Source organism: Tupaia chinensis, unplaced genomic scaffold, assembly GCF_000334495.1.
Source record: "Tupaia chinensis unplaced genomic scaffold, TupChi_1.0 Scaffold000563_1, whole genome shotgun sequence".
In the NCBI taxonomy this organism is placed as follows: domain Eukaryota; kingdom Metazoa; phylum Chordata; class Mammalia; order Scandentia; family Tupaiidae; genus Tupaia; species Tupaia belangeri.
In genome coordinates this window covers 1,296,877-1,313,927 of record NW_006160076.1, presented here as the reverse complement: position 1 = coordinate 1,313,927, position 17,051 = coordinate 1,296,877, and the positions used below count along the sequence as shown (strand labels likewise).

Genomic DNA, 17,051 nt, shown 5'->3' with positions numbered 1-17,051 from the left:
GTCTGTGTGGTCGCGCCGGCGAGTTAAGAGCGGAGCCATCTTACCCCAGCAGAGAATTGGGCTCGCGACCCCAGCGTCACGACGCCTGCTCTCGCCCCGCCGCGGGTGACGAACGCGGCGCCCCGCCTGCCCACCCTTCTGGCCGCGAGCAGAGAGAGAGGCGAGGCGAACCCGTTCTCGGCGCTTACGGTAGAGTTGTAGGACTCTCCTGCCTGGCCATGCCCGGCCGCTTTGGGGAGGAGAGCGAGGCTGTCCCCGTGCTGATTTCTGCCTCCCTCGACCAACCAGCGGGGTAGGCGGGCGCAGGCTCGGCCCCTCCGCGCCGCGGGCCGGGCGCCCGCGCTCCCCCGGGGCCGCGGGTCCTCCCCGGCCGGCGCCCGGGATGCTCGCTGCGCCTGGGGATGCTGGCGCTCAAGCTCTCCCACCAGCGTGGAGCCCTAACTGGATGACGAAGATCTCTCAGGAGGAAAGCTATTGCAGAGCTAGAAGTTACATTTAACCCAAGAGCAGAAATAAGTAGGACATTTAAATGATCGCCAGGACTTAATTTCTGACTTCTATATAGCCGAAAGAAGACTTTCTGCAAGAACGTGTCGAAACCTAATTATTAACTCCACATTTAAACAGACACAGAATACACTGAAAATAAAAACGTGGCTAGGAGGTAAAAGGTAAAGTCCTGATGGCAGTGCACACATTCTTCATATTTTTTAACAGTACTTTGTAAACTCTTCAAGAAAGATAAATATTTTAACTTGTGCAGTAATGAACATTTCAAAAGCTAAATTTTATCTTTGCTTAGGTTTTATTATAATAACCCAGTGCTTAATCCAGGGCTTAATTTCGTATTTTGAGGGGAAAAAAATTTCACCATTGTAATCTCTTAAAATGTGTCTTATGGAGGATGTTAACTCTGATTATAAAAGCACTATATGCTCATAAACTTTTAAAAAGTTAGATACACAAACTAACAGTCCTCTATATTCAGTGCCTTCTGCCATCTCACTCCTTTAGGTAACCACAGTTACAACTTTAGAGTATGTGCCAGAGTGATCCTTTATACATATATAAAGCAGAAATGCACATGTTTTATATGTAGGGCATTTTGAAAGATTCATTTACTAAAGTTAATATCTAAAGAGCCCATTGATAATAATATTAATGAGCATTTATCTTATACTGAAACCATTTGTAAACTGCTGTAGTTACGACTGTAAGCATTCCGTCTTAGCAGGCCCATTTTCTCATACCCAACAGTAATTTCTTGTTATTGCCAATTGAATATAAAAACAAGCAAATACAATGGTCAAAACTCATTGACCAACCTATTCCAATTCACCCTATAGTGTTTTTAGGTATTGGAAGTTCTTCAAATTACAGGTATTTCTCAAGTGATGCCTTCCATTTTGGGAGCCAACTTGAAGGAAGGTAGGTGGTTCAGGATGTCATTACAGGGCTTTTACATTGCACAATTGAAACCTGCCATTCATTAGGAGCCATATTTAACTGGGATCCCATCAGAACCCAGCTGAAACACATCACGTTTTTCATAATACTGATGCCAAGAATACTTCCACTGGTACACCTAACTTCCAAGGTACCATTACTGACCATTTATTAAATATTTTTTAAAAATATTTTTAAGCTGAGTCATACTGAAACTGCAAAGGAATCTTTAAAATGTGCCATTCTTGTGTACTCCACCTAGAGGCTAAGTAGATGAAGGAAATGGAGTTTCTTAGCAAAGACTCCTTACAGGTTTTCATACTTTTATAGTTCTGTTGAAAAATCTATTCTTGAAATGAAAGAAAACTGGGAAGAAAAATTTCACTTTATAAGCTAGTTTGTCTTAAGTCCCAACCAGAGTTTGGCCACCATTTTTCACACTTGAAACTTGTCAAGTAGCCCCCAGATATTTTCACTTGCCTTTAAAAGCTGCCCTTATTGATGATAATATGTATGATAATATCTTTGATTGAACCAGTATACAGTGTATTCAGGATGGGAATATGCATGTGGTATGCTGTAATAATACACAGTGACTGAATTAAAAAAAAAAAAAGCCAAAAATAACAATCTGCCCTGAAGTTCTGTTTCAAAAAAGCCCTTGAGTAGTATTTGCTGTAAATGTAATGTAGTTGTTGCTAACGTAAACTTATTTCAGATGGTAGAGCAGCCTTAAAAATAGGAGGTAAATAGACCAGCAGATGGTGTAATGATTAGTTGCTAGACTCCCACATAGTCAACCACGGTTCGAGTCCCAGACTTGGTGGCTTAAAACTCAAGCCTGATGCATGTGCATGCACGCCCAGGATCTCTAGAGGTGATTCCGGCATGGCCATCTCCCCTGGGGTGTGATTTCTTGCTTTCTGTCCTTGTCTCTCTGGTGAGCACATGTGCCCTGTAGCAAAACTCTCTAAAAAAAGTGAAAAGTCAAGGTTTCAACAGAGGCTTTCCTATCAGCCTGGAAGATAGGAAACATTGGATGTGCTTGGTCTGATAGCCATCAAGCCTGGACAAGTTTTCATTTGCCTTCATGCGATTTTAAGTTTGTACGTAACTGTTGTCAAGTTTATATATATATCAAGAGTTAATAGCTACCTTCAGCTGAATACTTAAAATGTACCAGATTTGAGTATGATGCTTATTAATACTTACAAAGTTCAGATTTGTTCACACTTTCATTAGACCACAGTTCTTCCCAAGTAGTGTAATTAGCTTAAAATTCCCTTGGTAATTTGCCTTGCTCCCACTGCAACTAAAGATAATTTCAGGCTAGGATTACCATGATTAAATGAGTAAGTTAATTTTTAAAAAATAAATTAGTAAACTACTTCAACTGATAACCTGTGTCAGGCATCCAACTCTTTTCTCCTTCAAATACAGGCAATAGAGGAATGAAAGCTGGGTTTAGGGTAAAAATACAACTGATACTAATTTTTTTTTTAAAGGATTGAGCATTTAAAAGCCAGTAGTTACCATAATCCAGAAGCATAAAGTCAAGCACAGATATTCACTGAGTTGCAGTCTGTACTTCTAAAAGCTAGATGCTCTATCACTTCTCCTATCACCATCCTCCCTGCAATTTTGGGGTTTTTTTTTCCCCACTATTAATTGGATAGCTAGAAAGGGAAGAATCTCTTATGTTTTTAGAAAAGAGCTAAGATTTTGGGGCTGCAGAGACATAACTTGGATTCCAAGTCTTCAATGTATGTACATAGTGTGTGAATTTGAGTAGATTACATAATCTCTCAAGAGAGTCAGCATTTTTTTGCACAATAGGGATACATATGTCCAAAAGCAATAAAACTGTTGAGGGTTTAAACAACAGGTATGAAGTAGCAGGACCAGTACCCTGCACATAGTAGGTTTTTTTGCTTATTTTTTTTTTTTTATGCTAGAGGGTGCATGCACTTGGGTGTGAGAAAGACAAATCACCCTTTAGTCAGGATGGCCACGCTGTAATTCTTTTTTCTCATGAGATTTTGGACACACAAACACACCCAGCATGATTTTCAAGCCACCAGGTCCAGGACTATAACACTGGAGTCAGCCATGTGGGATCCAGTGCCTTAACCCCCCACACCACCTGCTGGCTCCATAGTAGGTATTTTATAAAATAGACTTGTAAGTCATGGCTATGTTCTAGGCTAGATCACCAGTGCTAGTTTTATCAATTAGAAGGCTAAGAAGATTATATGTAGTGATACGTACAAATATATATGAAGTTAACAAAATTTTATGAAAACCTCTATATGATAATTATGTTTTTTTTTAGAGAGAGATTTTTGTATAGTGTGCTTGTGCTTACTGGAGAGACAGAGACAGAGAGACAGAACACAATAAATCATCTTCCAGGGGGGATAGCCATACCACAATCCCTTCTCTGTTCTCTTCTCAATATCTTGGACACACATGCACACAGACCCACTGTGAGTTTTAAGCCACCAGATCTGGGACTCAAACCAGAGTCAACTACATGGGAGTCCAGCAACGTAACCATTAGGCCCTCTGCTGGTCCTGACAGTTATATGTCTTATCTTCACTACAGTAACTTTCAAATACCCCAGCCCCCTTTATTTCAAGCCACCAGATCCAGGATGTAAACCATGCAGATGGACATGTGGGATCCAGCTGCCTTAACGACACCACTGGCTGGTCCTCCAAACCTCTTTTTAAAAGTTTGTTCACTTGGCTTTGGGTCATCTACCTAACTGGCTACTAGTTTATTGTTTGTTTTAAAGTTTATTTCATGAGAGAGACCACGAGAACTACCCTGCATAGTCCTACCATACTACAGTCATTACCCTACCTCGTGAGCCAGGATCACTGGTGTACAGGTGCCCAGTATGTTAGGCTGACCTGGGATCGAACTTGGGCCTTCCCTATGGCTCCAGTACTGTGCACTGGTGCTCTATTGCGGTGCCACCACAACTGGGTCTGTCCATTGGTTTTGTAACCTTTGTATGGATTCTTCATCTACCCCATGGCTCACTCTCTAGGAATCCCATCTATTTTCATGGCTTTATATAAATAGACAATTTAAAAATTTATAACAGATCTATTATTTCCACTTAGATATCTAGTAAACATCTCAAACATGCCCCCAAACTAGCTTCTGATAGTTTTCTTCCACTCCACCCCACCCAGTGCCCAAACTTACCCACTGAAATAAGGGGCTCCTGCTGCTTCTGTCTTTAGAGTTTACCTGGACTGTAATGCTTTGAACCCCCATAGTAACATGTGGTCCAAGCCATCAAGATTTCTTGCCTCAATTGTTAAAATATCCTGTTTCTTCCCTTGCACTCTTATAATCTATACTGAAAACAGCAGTCAGTACCTTTTAAACTAAAAATTGAATAAAAGAAAACTGCTCCACTCAAAATCTTCCAATGGCTTCTCATGGCACTCAGGATAAAGTGCCCTTAAGATGGCCTCCAGAACACTTCCTGGTCTGGCCATGCCCCTCGTCTCCAATCATCTGGTTACTTTCCCCATTGCTCATTCTGCCCCAGCCATGGTTCTCTTTTTCTTGAACATGCCAAGCATTACTAAGAGGTAATTTGGGCCTTTGTGTTTGCTTTTCCCTCTGACTGGATACTCATATTGCCTGCTGCTTCTTTTTAAAAACAGAAAGTGAAATGCCAGATGCGGGACCTGCATCTGAAAATATGCCAGAAGCTGGAAATGCAAGTGGTCTAGGACAGAACCATGACCTAATAGTCCTTAGCAAATTACAAATGACTTAATGAGAAAGCATAAACGTAAAGGACCTTTTGTTCAATAAACAGCAGTGTGTAATACAGTACGAATAAGTAGTAGTACCTGAATTATTTCTGTTACCAATTTAGGGAACAAAGGTACATACAGTTGTTCAAAAATGGTAACACAGGGTGGCACTGACTAGATTCTCAGTAAGTGACCCAGAAACTCACCCTTTTGGGAGAGCTTGTGTAGTCTCAGTGTAGTGAATGCAAGAATCACGCCACACACAGTGCTAAGCACCTTAAGATACACCTCTGTGTATCTACAGAGTTGTCTTCCTCTCCTTACTAAAGAGGAGGCGCCTTCAGAAAAAGTTCTATTCATCTCTAGGTTCTCCTCACAGAGCGCACTATAAAAAGTGCTTAATGAAACCTGTTAGAATGAATCGTGTATATGTATTGGGTTGCATCTGAGCGTGCCCTGTGCTTGTACCCTTCTCTGTGTACATTCATCAAGTGCCATAAGGACTTTGGTTTCCTCTTCCCAGTTTAAAGAAATGTGAGACATGGGGGGGGGGTGTCACGAGGAAAAAAATCTAACTAACTGTGGTCCTATAACAGCTGATGAGCTGCAGACCTTTACTTCTGAGCCAGAGAGAAGTGCTGAGTGATTTTTTTTTTTCCACTCCGAATCCCTTCGGTGATTGGGATCTGTACAACGTACTATAGGGCAGCCCTTTCAAAATGTGTTGAGGAGACTGTTAAAATAGATTTGTAAAAGGGGGGCAGAGGAATAGCCAAGTATTCTTAGGAAATGCTGTATTAATGTTGTTGCTATTCTTTACTGAAGGATCTCAGTGTGCTTTCATGAATCCTCAAGACAAGGGTCATATGTCCCAAGTTTTTGGTTACATTGTCTTGTATGTGCAGAGCACTGTCCAGGGACCACAGGAGCATTTTGAGAAACTCTGGTATGAAGTATGCACTCTGGTAAGAATTTATGAGGAGCATTTCAACACCTTTCTGGATTTTCTTCTATGAGAAGCCAATTTTATCGGCCAATAAATATTGTAGTCAGAAAAGTTACCATTTTTGCATAGAAAAACAGAAAAACATGTCAACTTTTTAGATGACTCAATAGTTAAGTGGACATTTAAAAGATCTTTGATGTCATCTGGTAATATAATTACTAAATATGAAATAATGCTTTGGCTTTTAACCCTAGACTTGGAATGGAAAATTATCTATGTGGGCTCTGCAGAAAGTGAAGAATACGATCAAGTTTTAGACTCTGTTTTAGTGGGTCCTGTTCCTGCAGGAAGGCATATGTTTGTATTTCAGGTAAGTATAATCTTCGTAAATGTGAATACCAAATATGTTTCTAAATATATCTCATGGTCCTTGCCCCTTTTTGGGTCAAATTTCTCTGCTGCTGCTGCACTTACTTTTAATCCGCTTCTATCATGTTTTAGGTAACATGTGTTACAGAGAAATTTCACTTCCTGTTTAAAGGCTGAGTGGTGTCAATTTGATGTTTACTTCAGGGAGATGCAAAGCACACAGTAAACCTTATGCCAAATCATGGCACACATGGTTCGTTTTGGGCTCTCCTTGTAGTTCCTTAGTTTCATACTTTCAGGATGGCTGTCCAAAACATAGATTTAGCAGCCCAAAAAGTGCAAACACGTTACTAACTTGTATATGTAGTCATGTGTACCCCCAGACTGTGGCTTTAGCCACCCGGACTGATACTGATGTAACAGAACCCATAATTTTAGTTCAGAGTAATTATTAATTGAGCAAGCTGAACAAATACATTAGTAGATAGAGATATATGACTTTGGGTCACTGGAATTACAGTCCAGTGGTTTACTAAAGCATCTAGTCTACATATCTTATAAAGGACTATTGTTAACAAATTCACTACCCCCACTAGTTATTTGTTCAGTCATCTATACTTATAGGGAGTATACTTATAACAGCTCAGAGAGTAACCAACCATAGAGTATTTTTTAAATTACTTTTTTTTTTTTTTTAATGAGGTTTATGCTACAGGGCATGTGCGCTCACCGGAAAGACGGAGAACAGAGAGACAGAAAGCGAGAAATCACCCCCCAGGAGGGATGACCACACCGCAATCCCTTAACCTCCTTTCTCCTCTTGAGATCCTGGGTATGCACGTACACACACACACACACACACACACACACACACACGTGCCCGGGGTGCGTTTAAGCCACCAGGTCCGAGACTCTTAACTGCAATTGACTCCATGGGAGTCCAGCGACATGAGCCATTACGCCAACTGCTGGTCCCTAAAATCCCAGCTCCTCTGTTTATTAGCTGTGTGTGACTTTAAACAAGCTCCCTAACCTCCCTTTGTCACATCAATCATCTATAAAATGTGGGTAATATCCTCTCACAAAATTGTTATGAAGAACAAAACTGTTAGTACTATCACTGACATTTCTATTTAGTACTATCACCCCATTTCTATCATTAGAACTATTTTTCTTATCTTCTTGAATTTGTTTATAAACAAGCAGGATTTACTTTAACCTGTAATCCTAGGAAACCCATACTTATGATCATTCATAATGGAGTACTGATGATAATTGATAATGGAGAATAAGGAACTTGGGTTGGCAAAATTATATATCTTTTCATGCTATTACCAATACTTAAATGCCTTAGTTTTTTTTTTTTTTTTTTTTTTTCCAAAACTTAAATTCCTTTGTTTTTTTTTTTTTTTTTTTAGAGGTTTTTGCTATAGGGCACGTGCGCTCGCCAGACAGACAGAGAGAGACATAGAGACAGAAAGCGAGAAATCACCCCCCAGGGGGGATGGTCACACTGCAATCCCTTCTCCTCCATTCTCCTCTCGGGATCTTGGGCATGCACGCACACGTGCCCAGTGGTGAGTTTTAAGCCACCGGGTCCGGGACACGAACCGTGGTCGACTACGTGGAAGTCCAGCAACATAGCTATTACGCTAACTGCTGGTTCCCAATGCCTTAGTTTTTTTTGGAGAGGTTTTCGCTATAGGGTGCATGCACTCACCAGACAGACAGAGAGCGACATAGAGACAGAAAGTGAGAAATCACCCCCCAGGGGGGATGGCCACGGCGCAATCCCTTCTCCATTCTCCTCTCGGGATCTTGGGCACGCACACACACGCGCCCAGCATGAGTTTAAGCCACCGGGTCCAGGACTTGAACCACGGTCGACTACGTGGGATTCCAGCGACATAGCCATTACGTTAACTGCTGGTCCCCCAATGCCTTAGTTTTGAAACAGACTGAAAAATATTTTATTTGGGGGCCAGCAGGTGGCATGATGGTTAAGGCACTGAATTCTCACATGGCCAACCACAGTTCAAGCTCTGAACCTGGAGATTTGAAAATCATGCCAGGCATGTTTCTGTGCAAGCACAAACATCCCAAGACGACAGTGAAGGAGAAGGGATTGTGGCATGGCCACATCCCCACTAGGGGGTGATTTCTCACTTTCCCTCTCTCTGTCTCTCCCTGGCAAGTGTACATTTCCTATGGCAAACCACCCACACACAATTTTTTTTTAAATTTGTATGTCTGTCATGAGCACCCCAAACTTTTGACTTAAGAGAACTATAAAGGAATGAAATTTATATAAAAATACTTCCTTCTAGGGTTTTTCAAATAGCTGCTCCTTAATCATCTCATCAGCAGTGAGCAAAGAATCATCCCAACACATTTCATCTCGAGAGCTGATAACCCTTTTCTCCCCTTTTCTTTTTGATCTCCTAGCCAAGGACAGAGGAAACAATGTGATTTAGGTCTTATGTTCAATCTATGAATTTTATAAAATTTAACATTATCAAAAAAGACTAAAATATAATTATTTTTGTGTTTTAAGAAAACTGACATTGTATGTATTCTGGTCTGCCATGACTTGCCTCTCAGAATAGTTTAAACATGTCTTTCTCATGAGAGGGAAGATACCTAGATGTCTGTATAATGTGACTGGTTATAATAAAAAATTTCTCCATTCTAACTAAAGGATGAGAAGCCTGAAGGTTTCTCTACTCAAATTTGCTCAGGATGAATCCTTTGACAAACAAGTTTTTAAAAATTGTTACTATATTAGGACCAGCAGTTGGCGTAATGGCTATGTTGCTGGACTCCCAGACCCAGACTCATGCCAGGCGCATGTATGTGCCTGCCCAAGATCCCAAGAGGAGAATGGAGAAGGCGTTGCAGCATGGCCATCCCTCCTGGGGGGTGATTTCTCGCTTTCTGTCTCTCTGTCTGTCTCTTTCTGGCACGTGCACATACCCTATAGCAAAAACCTCTCCTAAATAAATAAGAATTGTTAGTATATGCTGTCTCTGGAGAGAGACAGCTTCTGTACCCCCACCCCACACCCCCAATAGAGTGTGGTCACACCGCAATCCTTTTTCTTCCATTCCCGTCAGGATTTGGGGCAGGCAGACATAGGTGCCTGGTATATTTTTCAAGCCAAGCTAGGAGTCAAACCAAGTTCAACCATGTGAGTTCCAGCCCATAAAACTGCTGCACTACAGGCTATCAAACAAATTTGAAAGTAAACATGCCTAAAGCTACATTGGTGAGGGGATGGGAAGCAATATGAGGGAAGAGTTCTGAACTATCTCTGTTTCTCATCTCCACCACTTCTACATATATTTGAATCCCAGTGGGGACCCTGAGAGTAACCTTACTCCTTCAGGATGGGAGTGCATAGACTCTCTAAGACAAAATGTTGTCTGTCCATCCTGGTGTCTCTCCAAAGAGATAAAAAAAAAAAAATCTCTTTAGGGTAAGAACTGAGTTATGATGAATTTCAAAATACTAAGCTTACAGTTGTGCCAGATATGAGATTATGAAGATGAACTGGATGTAACTCCTGCCCTGGATAAAGCTTAGAGTCTACCAGGGAGACTAAAAAGTAAACATACTTAGATTTGCATTTTTGGACATGCATTAGTAGAGGATTTGGGTTGAGTAATATAAGTCCATAAAGAAAGGAAACTATTGGTTGTACCTTCTGAGTTAGAAAGGGCTTCACTAAGGATACATTTGATGCATATTTAAAAAGATGAATTTTTTAGGATGTGAAGCATCTTTCAGACCAACGGTACGTTCAAGGCATAGATGTGTGAAAGATTATCATCACGTTTTTAAAAACCTGTGTAATTCTAGAACAAGGGTGTGAGATGTGTGGACTTAAAGGAGCTGTGAATGAAGATGCTGGTTGGAGACAAGTTGTGAAGGGCCCTATACGTGAAGTTGAACTGAGATCTCATACCTTAGAAATAGGAATAATCATCTGAGGTCTTAAAATCAGGCAAAGGAATAGGAGCAGATCTGTGTGTGGATAGTGAATACTGGCAGCAGTGAAAGTGATAGATTAGAGCTGGGGAGACCAGTAAGGAAGCTTTAGCAATGTTCTAAATAAGAGATGATGACATGAACTCAGCCTTCAGAAATCTTGAGACTATGTGAGAGATAGGACAGCCAAAGATTATCTTTACATTTTTAGAAACCTGTCTAATTCTAGAACAAGGGTGAAATGTGTGGAGTTAAAAGTGGGAGACTGAGGGAACCAGCAGTTAGCGTAATGGCTATGTTGCTGGACTCCCACGTAGTCGACCGCGGTTCGTGTCCCGGACCCGGTGGCTTAAAACTCACGCCGGGCTTGTGTGCGTGCGTGCCCAAGATCCCGAGAGGAGAATGGAGGAGAAGGGATTGCGGCGTGACCATCCCCCCTGGGGGGTGATTTCTCGCTTTGTCTCTATGTCTCTCTCTGTCTGTCTGGCGAGCGCACACGCCCTACAGTGAAAATCTCTCCCAAAAAAAAAAAAAAAAAAAGTGGGAGACTGAGAAGTTTTAACCTAAATGACCAAGTAGGTGGACATATATGCCTTTCTGTGTCATCTACAAATGGTAGGTATACAATAAATATGAGGCTTCCTTGTCCCCAAGATAAGGCATGACTTTAATGTTCACCTAGTCCCAGGGATGTTTCCTTGGTGTCCTGGCAACTGTAAGCTAATTTGCTGGGACTTCATCTGATTACCACCCAGAAAGGCTGCTGCTATCAGTCTAGCTCAGATGCCTCAGCCATTACTGCCTATTCTCTCCCTCTGTGGCTTCCTCCATGTAATCAGTCGCTTTACTGTCCTATACACTGCCATGAACAGGGCCCTAGCATTTGCTCATGCTATCTTCCTCTGGCTTGCTCGCCTCATTTCCTGCATTCCTTATAATAGCTTGATTCAAACCAAGGTCTTTGACATCTGCCTACAACAATCTTTACCTTCACTGAATTTCCATGATATGTGTGGTTTAAAGGGCACACTACATTATAGTGCCTAGCAGAGTGACCACTCACAATAGAGGATTATTAATACTTTTTGAAAATCTGCTGTATAGCAATTTCTTCTATTTTCAATATTATATTAATTTACTATTAGAATTTATGTGGGAGGTAGTTGAATGGGTATAAGAATGTAAGTGTCCTGGATTGAAGGGGGTAAATCTGTAATAAAAATTTGCTGAGAAAAGACTATGTGGAAATAATGTAATATTTACGAATATAGGTCTGAAAATTATGGCAGGAAAAGATGAGAGTCAAGACTATTGGTTTAATTGCTGCTTATTAAGTATAGTGATGCCTTCAAGTACTGAGGGTACGTAGTATACTGTGGAGAAACATGTACTGTCTTTTCTAGCTATAAGTTAATTTCAGAAATGAGCATTTGCCTTCCCAGTATGATTCCCAAGTTTTTTGTTGCTTACCCTCAACTGATGGTGCTCAAGGTAACTAAAGCTATAGTCTTGTCTGCCATTAACAGCCTTTTGTGTGTGTGTTTCTTTTCTTTTTAAATTATTCTAGGCTGATGCACCTAATCCAGGACTCATTCCAGATGCAGATGCAGTAGGTGTAACAGTTGTGCTAATAACTTGCACCTATCGAGGTCAAGAATTTATTAGAGTTGGCTATTATGTAAATAATGAATATACTGAGACAGAATTAAGGGAAAATCCACCTGTAAAACCAGACTTTTCTAAGGTAATGTTCTTACTCTTCCTTTTTAACTACTTTTTACTGTGCAGGCTTTTGGGCTATTGATATTTCATAATCCATTATGAAAATGGCTTTGAGACAAAAATAAGTTGGAGGTCCTTGTGCCAACTGGGCAATGGAAGTAACCATTGTTCCATTACTACAGATGACCTCAAATCCTCCAGATGAGTCATTAATAATGTTCAGCAGACACCCTAAGAATCTCAAATGATTTAGAAAAATGAAAAGTGCCTCCTATAAGAAATAGACTTTAGGCCTTTATTTATGGCATTCTCCATGGTATTCACCATACATCATGATTCTATTTCAGCTTTTAGGACATGCAAGTTCATGTCTGTTGTACATTATTACTCAATAATGATATTTTGCCTGTAGCTCTTCCCAGAATTGTGGGGAGAAGTTTTGTGTTTTCCATATGAGCCCTCAGAATACCTATATGCTCTTCCTTATCTGCTATTCATAGAGATTAAATACTTCTGGTGATGAAAAACAATTTCTAGTGATAAGCTGAAATCTGTGATTTGGCATTCTCAAAGTTACTTAGTACCTTCTGATTTTCCATTGGGAGATGTAACAATTTAGAAACGTGATTTTGTGAAGGTACAAAGTAAATGAAACTGGGCATGGTACACTATCTGTCAGAACATGCAAGAAAAATTACATGACAGTGGAATAGAAAGTGCTTCTTTCTGATAGAAAGGCTGGGATGTTTTTCACCCTGGTTGTGGGACCTTCCATTGATCCAATTTATTAGTCACTTGTATGCTACCTGTATAGCAGGATAGAAAGGAAACTAGAATGTTGTTTCTAGGATTGAGCCAATAATATTTAAAAGGTAGATAGCCAGTACTTTTTTTTTTCCAAGAGATTTTTGCTATAGGGCGTGTGCACTTGCTGGAGAGAGAGAGAGACAGACAGACAGAGTAAGAGAAACAGAGTGAGAGATCACCCCCCAAGGGGGATGGCCATGCCATAACCCCTTCTCCATTTTCCTCTGGGATTTTGGGCACACATGCACATGTGTCTGTTGTGAGTTTAAGCTGCTAGGTCTGGGATTGAAACCATGGTGGACTGTAAGTCTGTGAATTACAGCTCTCAAGCGATGTAACCATTATGCCATCTGCTGGTCCCAGGAGCCAGTATTAATAAGAGGTTATATTTGGGGAAATTTTCATTTTCCTTGAAAACATAGCAATCTAAAGAGCACATCAGTTAAATTAAACATCCTCTTAAGAACTGCCCTTTAAAAAAAGATGAGCTCTCCCAAGAAACAGAATAATAGAGTTGTTAAATACTTCATTGGATCATAAAAGAGCTGGATGAATTATTTCAGATTCTCCACATCTTGTTTCTGTTAGGCTAAAATAATCTTGTGATGGCCCTAACCCCCATTCTATTAGCTAGATTTAGAGTGCTTTAGAGTGTTGTGGATGGGATCTTCAAAAAGTTTCATTAACAATGTATGTTACAGAAAAAGCATGAGTTTCAGTATTTTTTGCACTGAAATAAACTCATACTTTGACTCTTTCTCCACAAACTCTTTTGAAGTCCCTTCATACATGAACTTAGACCTTTAGGAGTGAATGCTAACCTAAAGAACCATCTTATTAAGTTCCTATTTGCATACTGTGATCTAAAGTTTCTTAGTGTTCACTATTTATTGTATTTCCTTCTTCCTCCAGCTTCAGAGAAACATTTTGGCATCTAATCCCAGGGTCACAAGATTCCACATTAATTGGGAAGATAACACAGAAAAACTGGAAGATGCAGAGAGCAGTAATCCAAATCTACAGTCACTTCTTTCGACAGATGCATTACCTTCAGCATCAAAGGGCTGGTCCACGTCAGAAAACTCACTAAATGTCATGTTAGAATCCCACATGGACTGCATGTGACCACCTGCCATCCCTTTAGTACAAACTAAGCTATTAAAAACACAGAACTATTTCCCTGAAATTCCGTAAGTACATAGTCAAGACACAATGTGAAGAATTTGTTTAAAAACATCCTGTAGAAAGTTTATAAGAAAAACCAGTATTTGAGCAAATTGTGGAATATAAATACAACTATTTTTAAGTAATTTTTTCTCTAATGTGTTATTTTATTTGTTCTTGAAACTAATTTGATTAAAGCATATATATTATTTTCTTCTCCTTTATATGTAATTAAAGCACTTATAAAAAAAAGTATGAATCATTAGTCCAGGTTGTAAACATGTCTTAGCCTCTTGGACAATAATCTTTGGATCACTGCTTTACTAGACTTTTTTTTTTTTTTTTAAAAAAAAGCTTATGTCAACTAAAATGTTTCTTCCTGTGAAGATACATGGTAGCTTTAATTTAAGGGACACATTTTCCTTCTCTTTTGGCATGTTCTTGAAAAGGAGTTTTGAAATTAAAATGTTCAGAGGAACTTTAGGATCTGCTTTTTCCACCCTGAAGCCCCTTAAAACTACAAACTATTACACTTTGTGTAGTGTTAGATAATATTTTAATTTCTAAGATACTAACAAACGTAGCTAATTGTTTATAGGGTCCTCTGGCTATGGTTTTAGTTTTTATAATAAAGTTCAGGACATTAGAGCACTTCTTGAATCATACACCATTATTGCCCTGTGAATTACAACTCTCAAGAGCAAATACAAACTTCCGAAGTTTTAAGAATAGGAGATTCCAGGAAATTGGAATCGAAATAAGTAAGCCACCTGAGTTCTGCGTCAAAAACTAAACACTTGCAGTATTAGTGACTGCACATTTCCTGTAGCAGAATAAACCCCCCTCCTCCATAAAAGGCCAAGATATCAAAACATAGCATGAGCCATAATCAAGGTAGAACTGTAATGGCTCAAATCTGTTCATCAGATTTATAAAAATCCTCTGAACTTGAAAAATTCTTTTGGTATCTGTTCTTGGCCAAATTTATATATAAAATTGGATTTAGGAAGGTATATTTAGTTTTGTCATTATATTTACTATTTTTTGGAAATAACATATATTTTTCACACCTGTAGTACTCTTCCCCATATCCCCTCACACTCATGAATAATAAGGTCTGGCATATTCTTGGTTGACATACTCTAGACAGCTCTTCCAGATAACAAGTTTTTGAAAAGCAATCTTAGAAAGGAGTTCATAACTAAATGAGCCAAAAATTTCTTTTTTGTTGACAAGAGCTAGGTCCTTCCTCAAAAAGTTTCTTTTGCTGCGTTAAATTAAAGGTAGAATATTTTCATTACTCTTGCTGGTAAGCAAGATGGCTGTTTGATACAGGTAATGCAGTGCCTTCATATCTAAAACTTTTATACTGCACTTTTTAAAGCCTTTATTTTGAGGAAAGGAAAAAGCACTTGTTTAAATATGGATTTTAAGTTGTATGTATGTCCTATCATTCTAAAAAACTGAATTTGTGAAGGAAAGTTTTGCTAAATGTTAAACTTTGAAATTTAATACACTAAATTAAAATATTGTCCATTAACTAGTTTGTAGATTTTAAAAGTAAAGTACTTCCAGCTGTTAAAATTATATGAAGAAAGTCTCATTTTTGTCTAATATCAATTAAAATGTTGCAATATTAAATTGATAATAAAATACTTTCCAGCAAAGAACTCAGTGATTGATATAACAAGGACAAGATATATACTTATTAGAAATAATATATAAACCAAATCACCAAATAGAGCAATTTACTGATGAGTATTTATTCTAATTATGATGATCAGTTTATTGTGCCATCAAGGGTTAGGTTTTTATGTAAATCTGTAATGATAGTCAATTTTCACAGATGTTTAGAACTTAAATAATAATATTACTTTTTTATCTTAAACTTAAAGCTCTCTAAGACAGTTTTTTAAAAATAAAAATGACTGCAAATAGAGTTAGAATTCAAACATTAATAACTAAGATACTGTAGCACTTAAGTTTTTTGGTTTTTATTTTTTCTGTTTAGCATTATTTAAAGATACTACATCAGAATTATGGCTAGAAGATGTAGAACTGTTTTTCCCACGTTTTATCATGGTAGATAGCTATGTCCTGAAAAGTTAAATATTGCTTCCGAAGAGATCTGTGAATAAGTTGGAAGGAATGAGTACATTACTTGAACTCAGAAAACTTCCGAGTCAGAGAAGTGCACATGCATTTGCTCAGTCATAACCTAATGTAACCTTAGGCATCCATATGATTTTACCCTCTGGATTTAGGATTTGGAATTTTCCAAGAAAATCTATGGCAGTTTTCAAAACATTTTATCATAAGCCATAATAAAATAAATAAAGCATGACCCTTTAACACAAGTATGTATTTATATTTCAAAGTGCTGGTTTTGACCACTGAATTAACTTCTATGACTATTATGGGTACAATACACAGTTTTGCAGAAAGGCTAGTCTGGCCTTTTGGGTAGGTAATGAATAGAAATAATTTTTATGTAATTTTAAAGTTATATTTCCTCTACTTGTCTTTTCTCTTGTATATGGATTCTAATCTTGGCATGAAAAGGGTAAAGTGTAATATCCTTTTATACCAATGTACTAATCTAGTTGATCAGCTGTTCCCCTTAACCTGTCTAAGTAGTCTGAAATTCCTAGTTGCCCTCAAGATAGTTTAGACTCATTTCTTGACACACTAATTATTCAGGAAACATTCCATGTAATTACTTGGGAATCATCTTTGTTGTTGCTATCCATTTTATACAGGACTCTAAAATATTGGGTTGTAAGGGTTTTAAAATGCACAGAAAGTATTTTTTATATATATATATATA

General features: G+C 38.8%; 2 protein-coding genes across 5 annotated transcripts in view; one reads left to right on the top strand and one right to left on the bottom strand.

Moving 5' to 3' along the window:
• Positions 1–17,051, bottom strand: part of MCM9 (minichromosome maintenance 9 homologous recombination repair factor) — a 102,999-nt gene that overhangs the window by 53,171 nt on the left and 32,777 nt on the right. The gene's annotated exons all lie outside the window — the stretch shown is intronic.
• ASF1A (anti-silencing function 1A histone chaperone) overlaps positions 1–17,051 on the top strand; it is a 25,914-nt gene that overhangs the window by 1,969 nt on the left and 6,894 nt on the right. The window contains exons 2-4 of one of the 2 annotated variants that reach the window (XM_006157858.3): positions 6,430–6,545; positions 12,099–12,275; positions 13,973–14,127. In XM_006157858.3, the coding sequence (XP_006157920.1) occupies positions 6,430–6,545; positions 12,099–12,275; positions 13,973–14,127 (448 nt within the window). Of the gene's footprint in view, positions 1–6,429; positions 6,546–12,098; positions 12,276–13,972; positions 15,892–17,051 lie in introns of those variants that run through there. The other variant, XM_006157857.3, reaches the window with a different exon arrangement.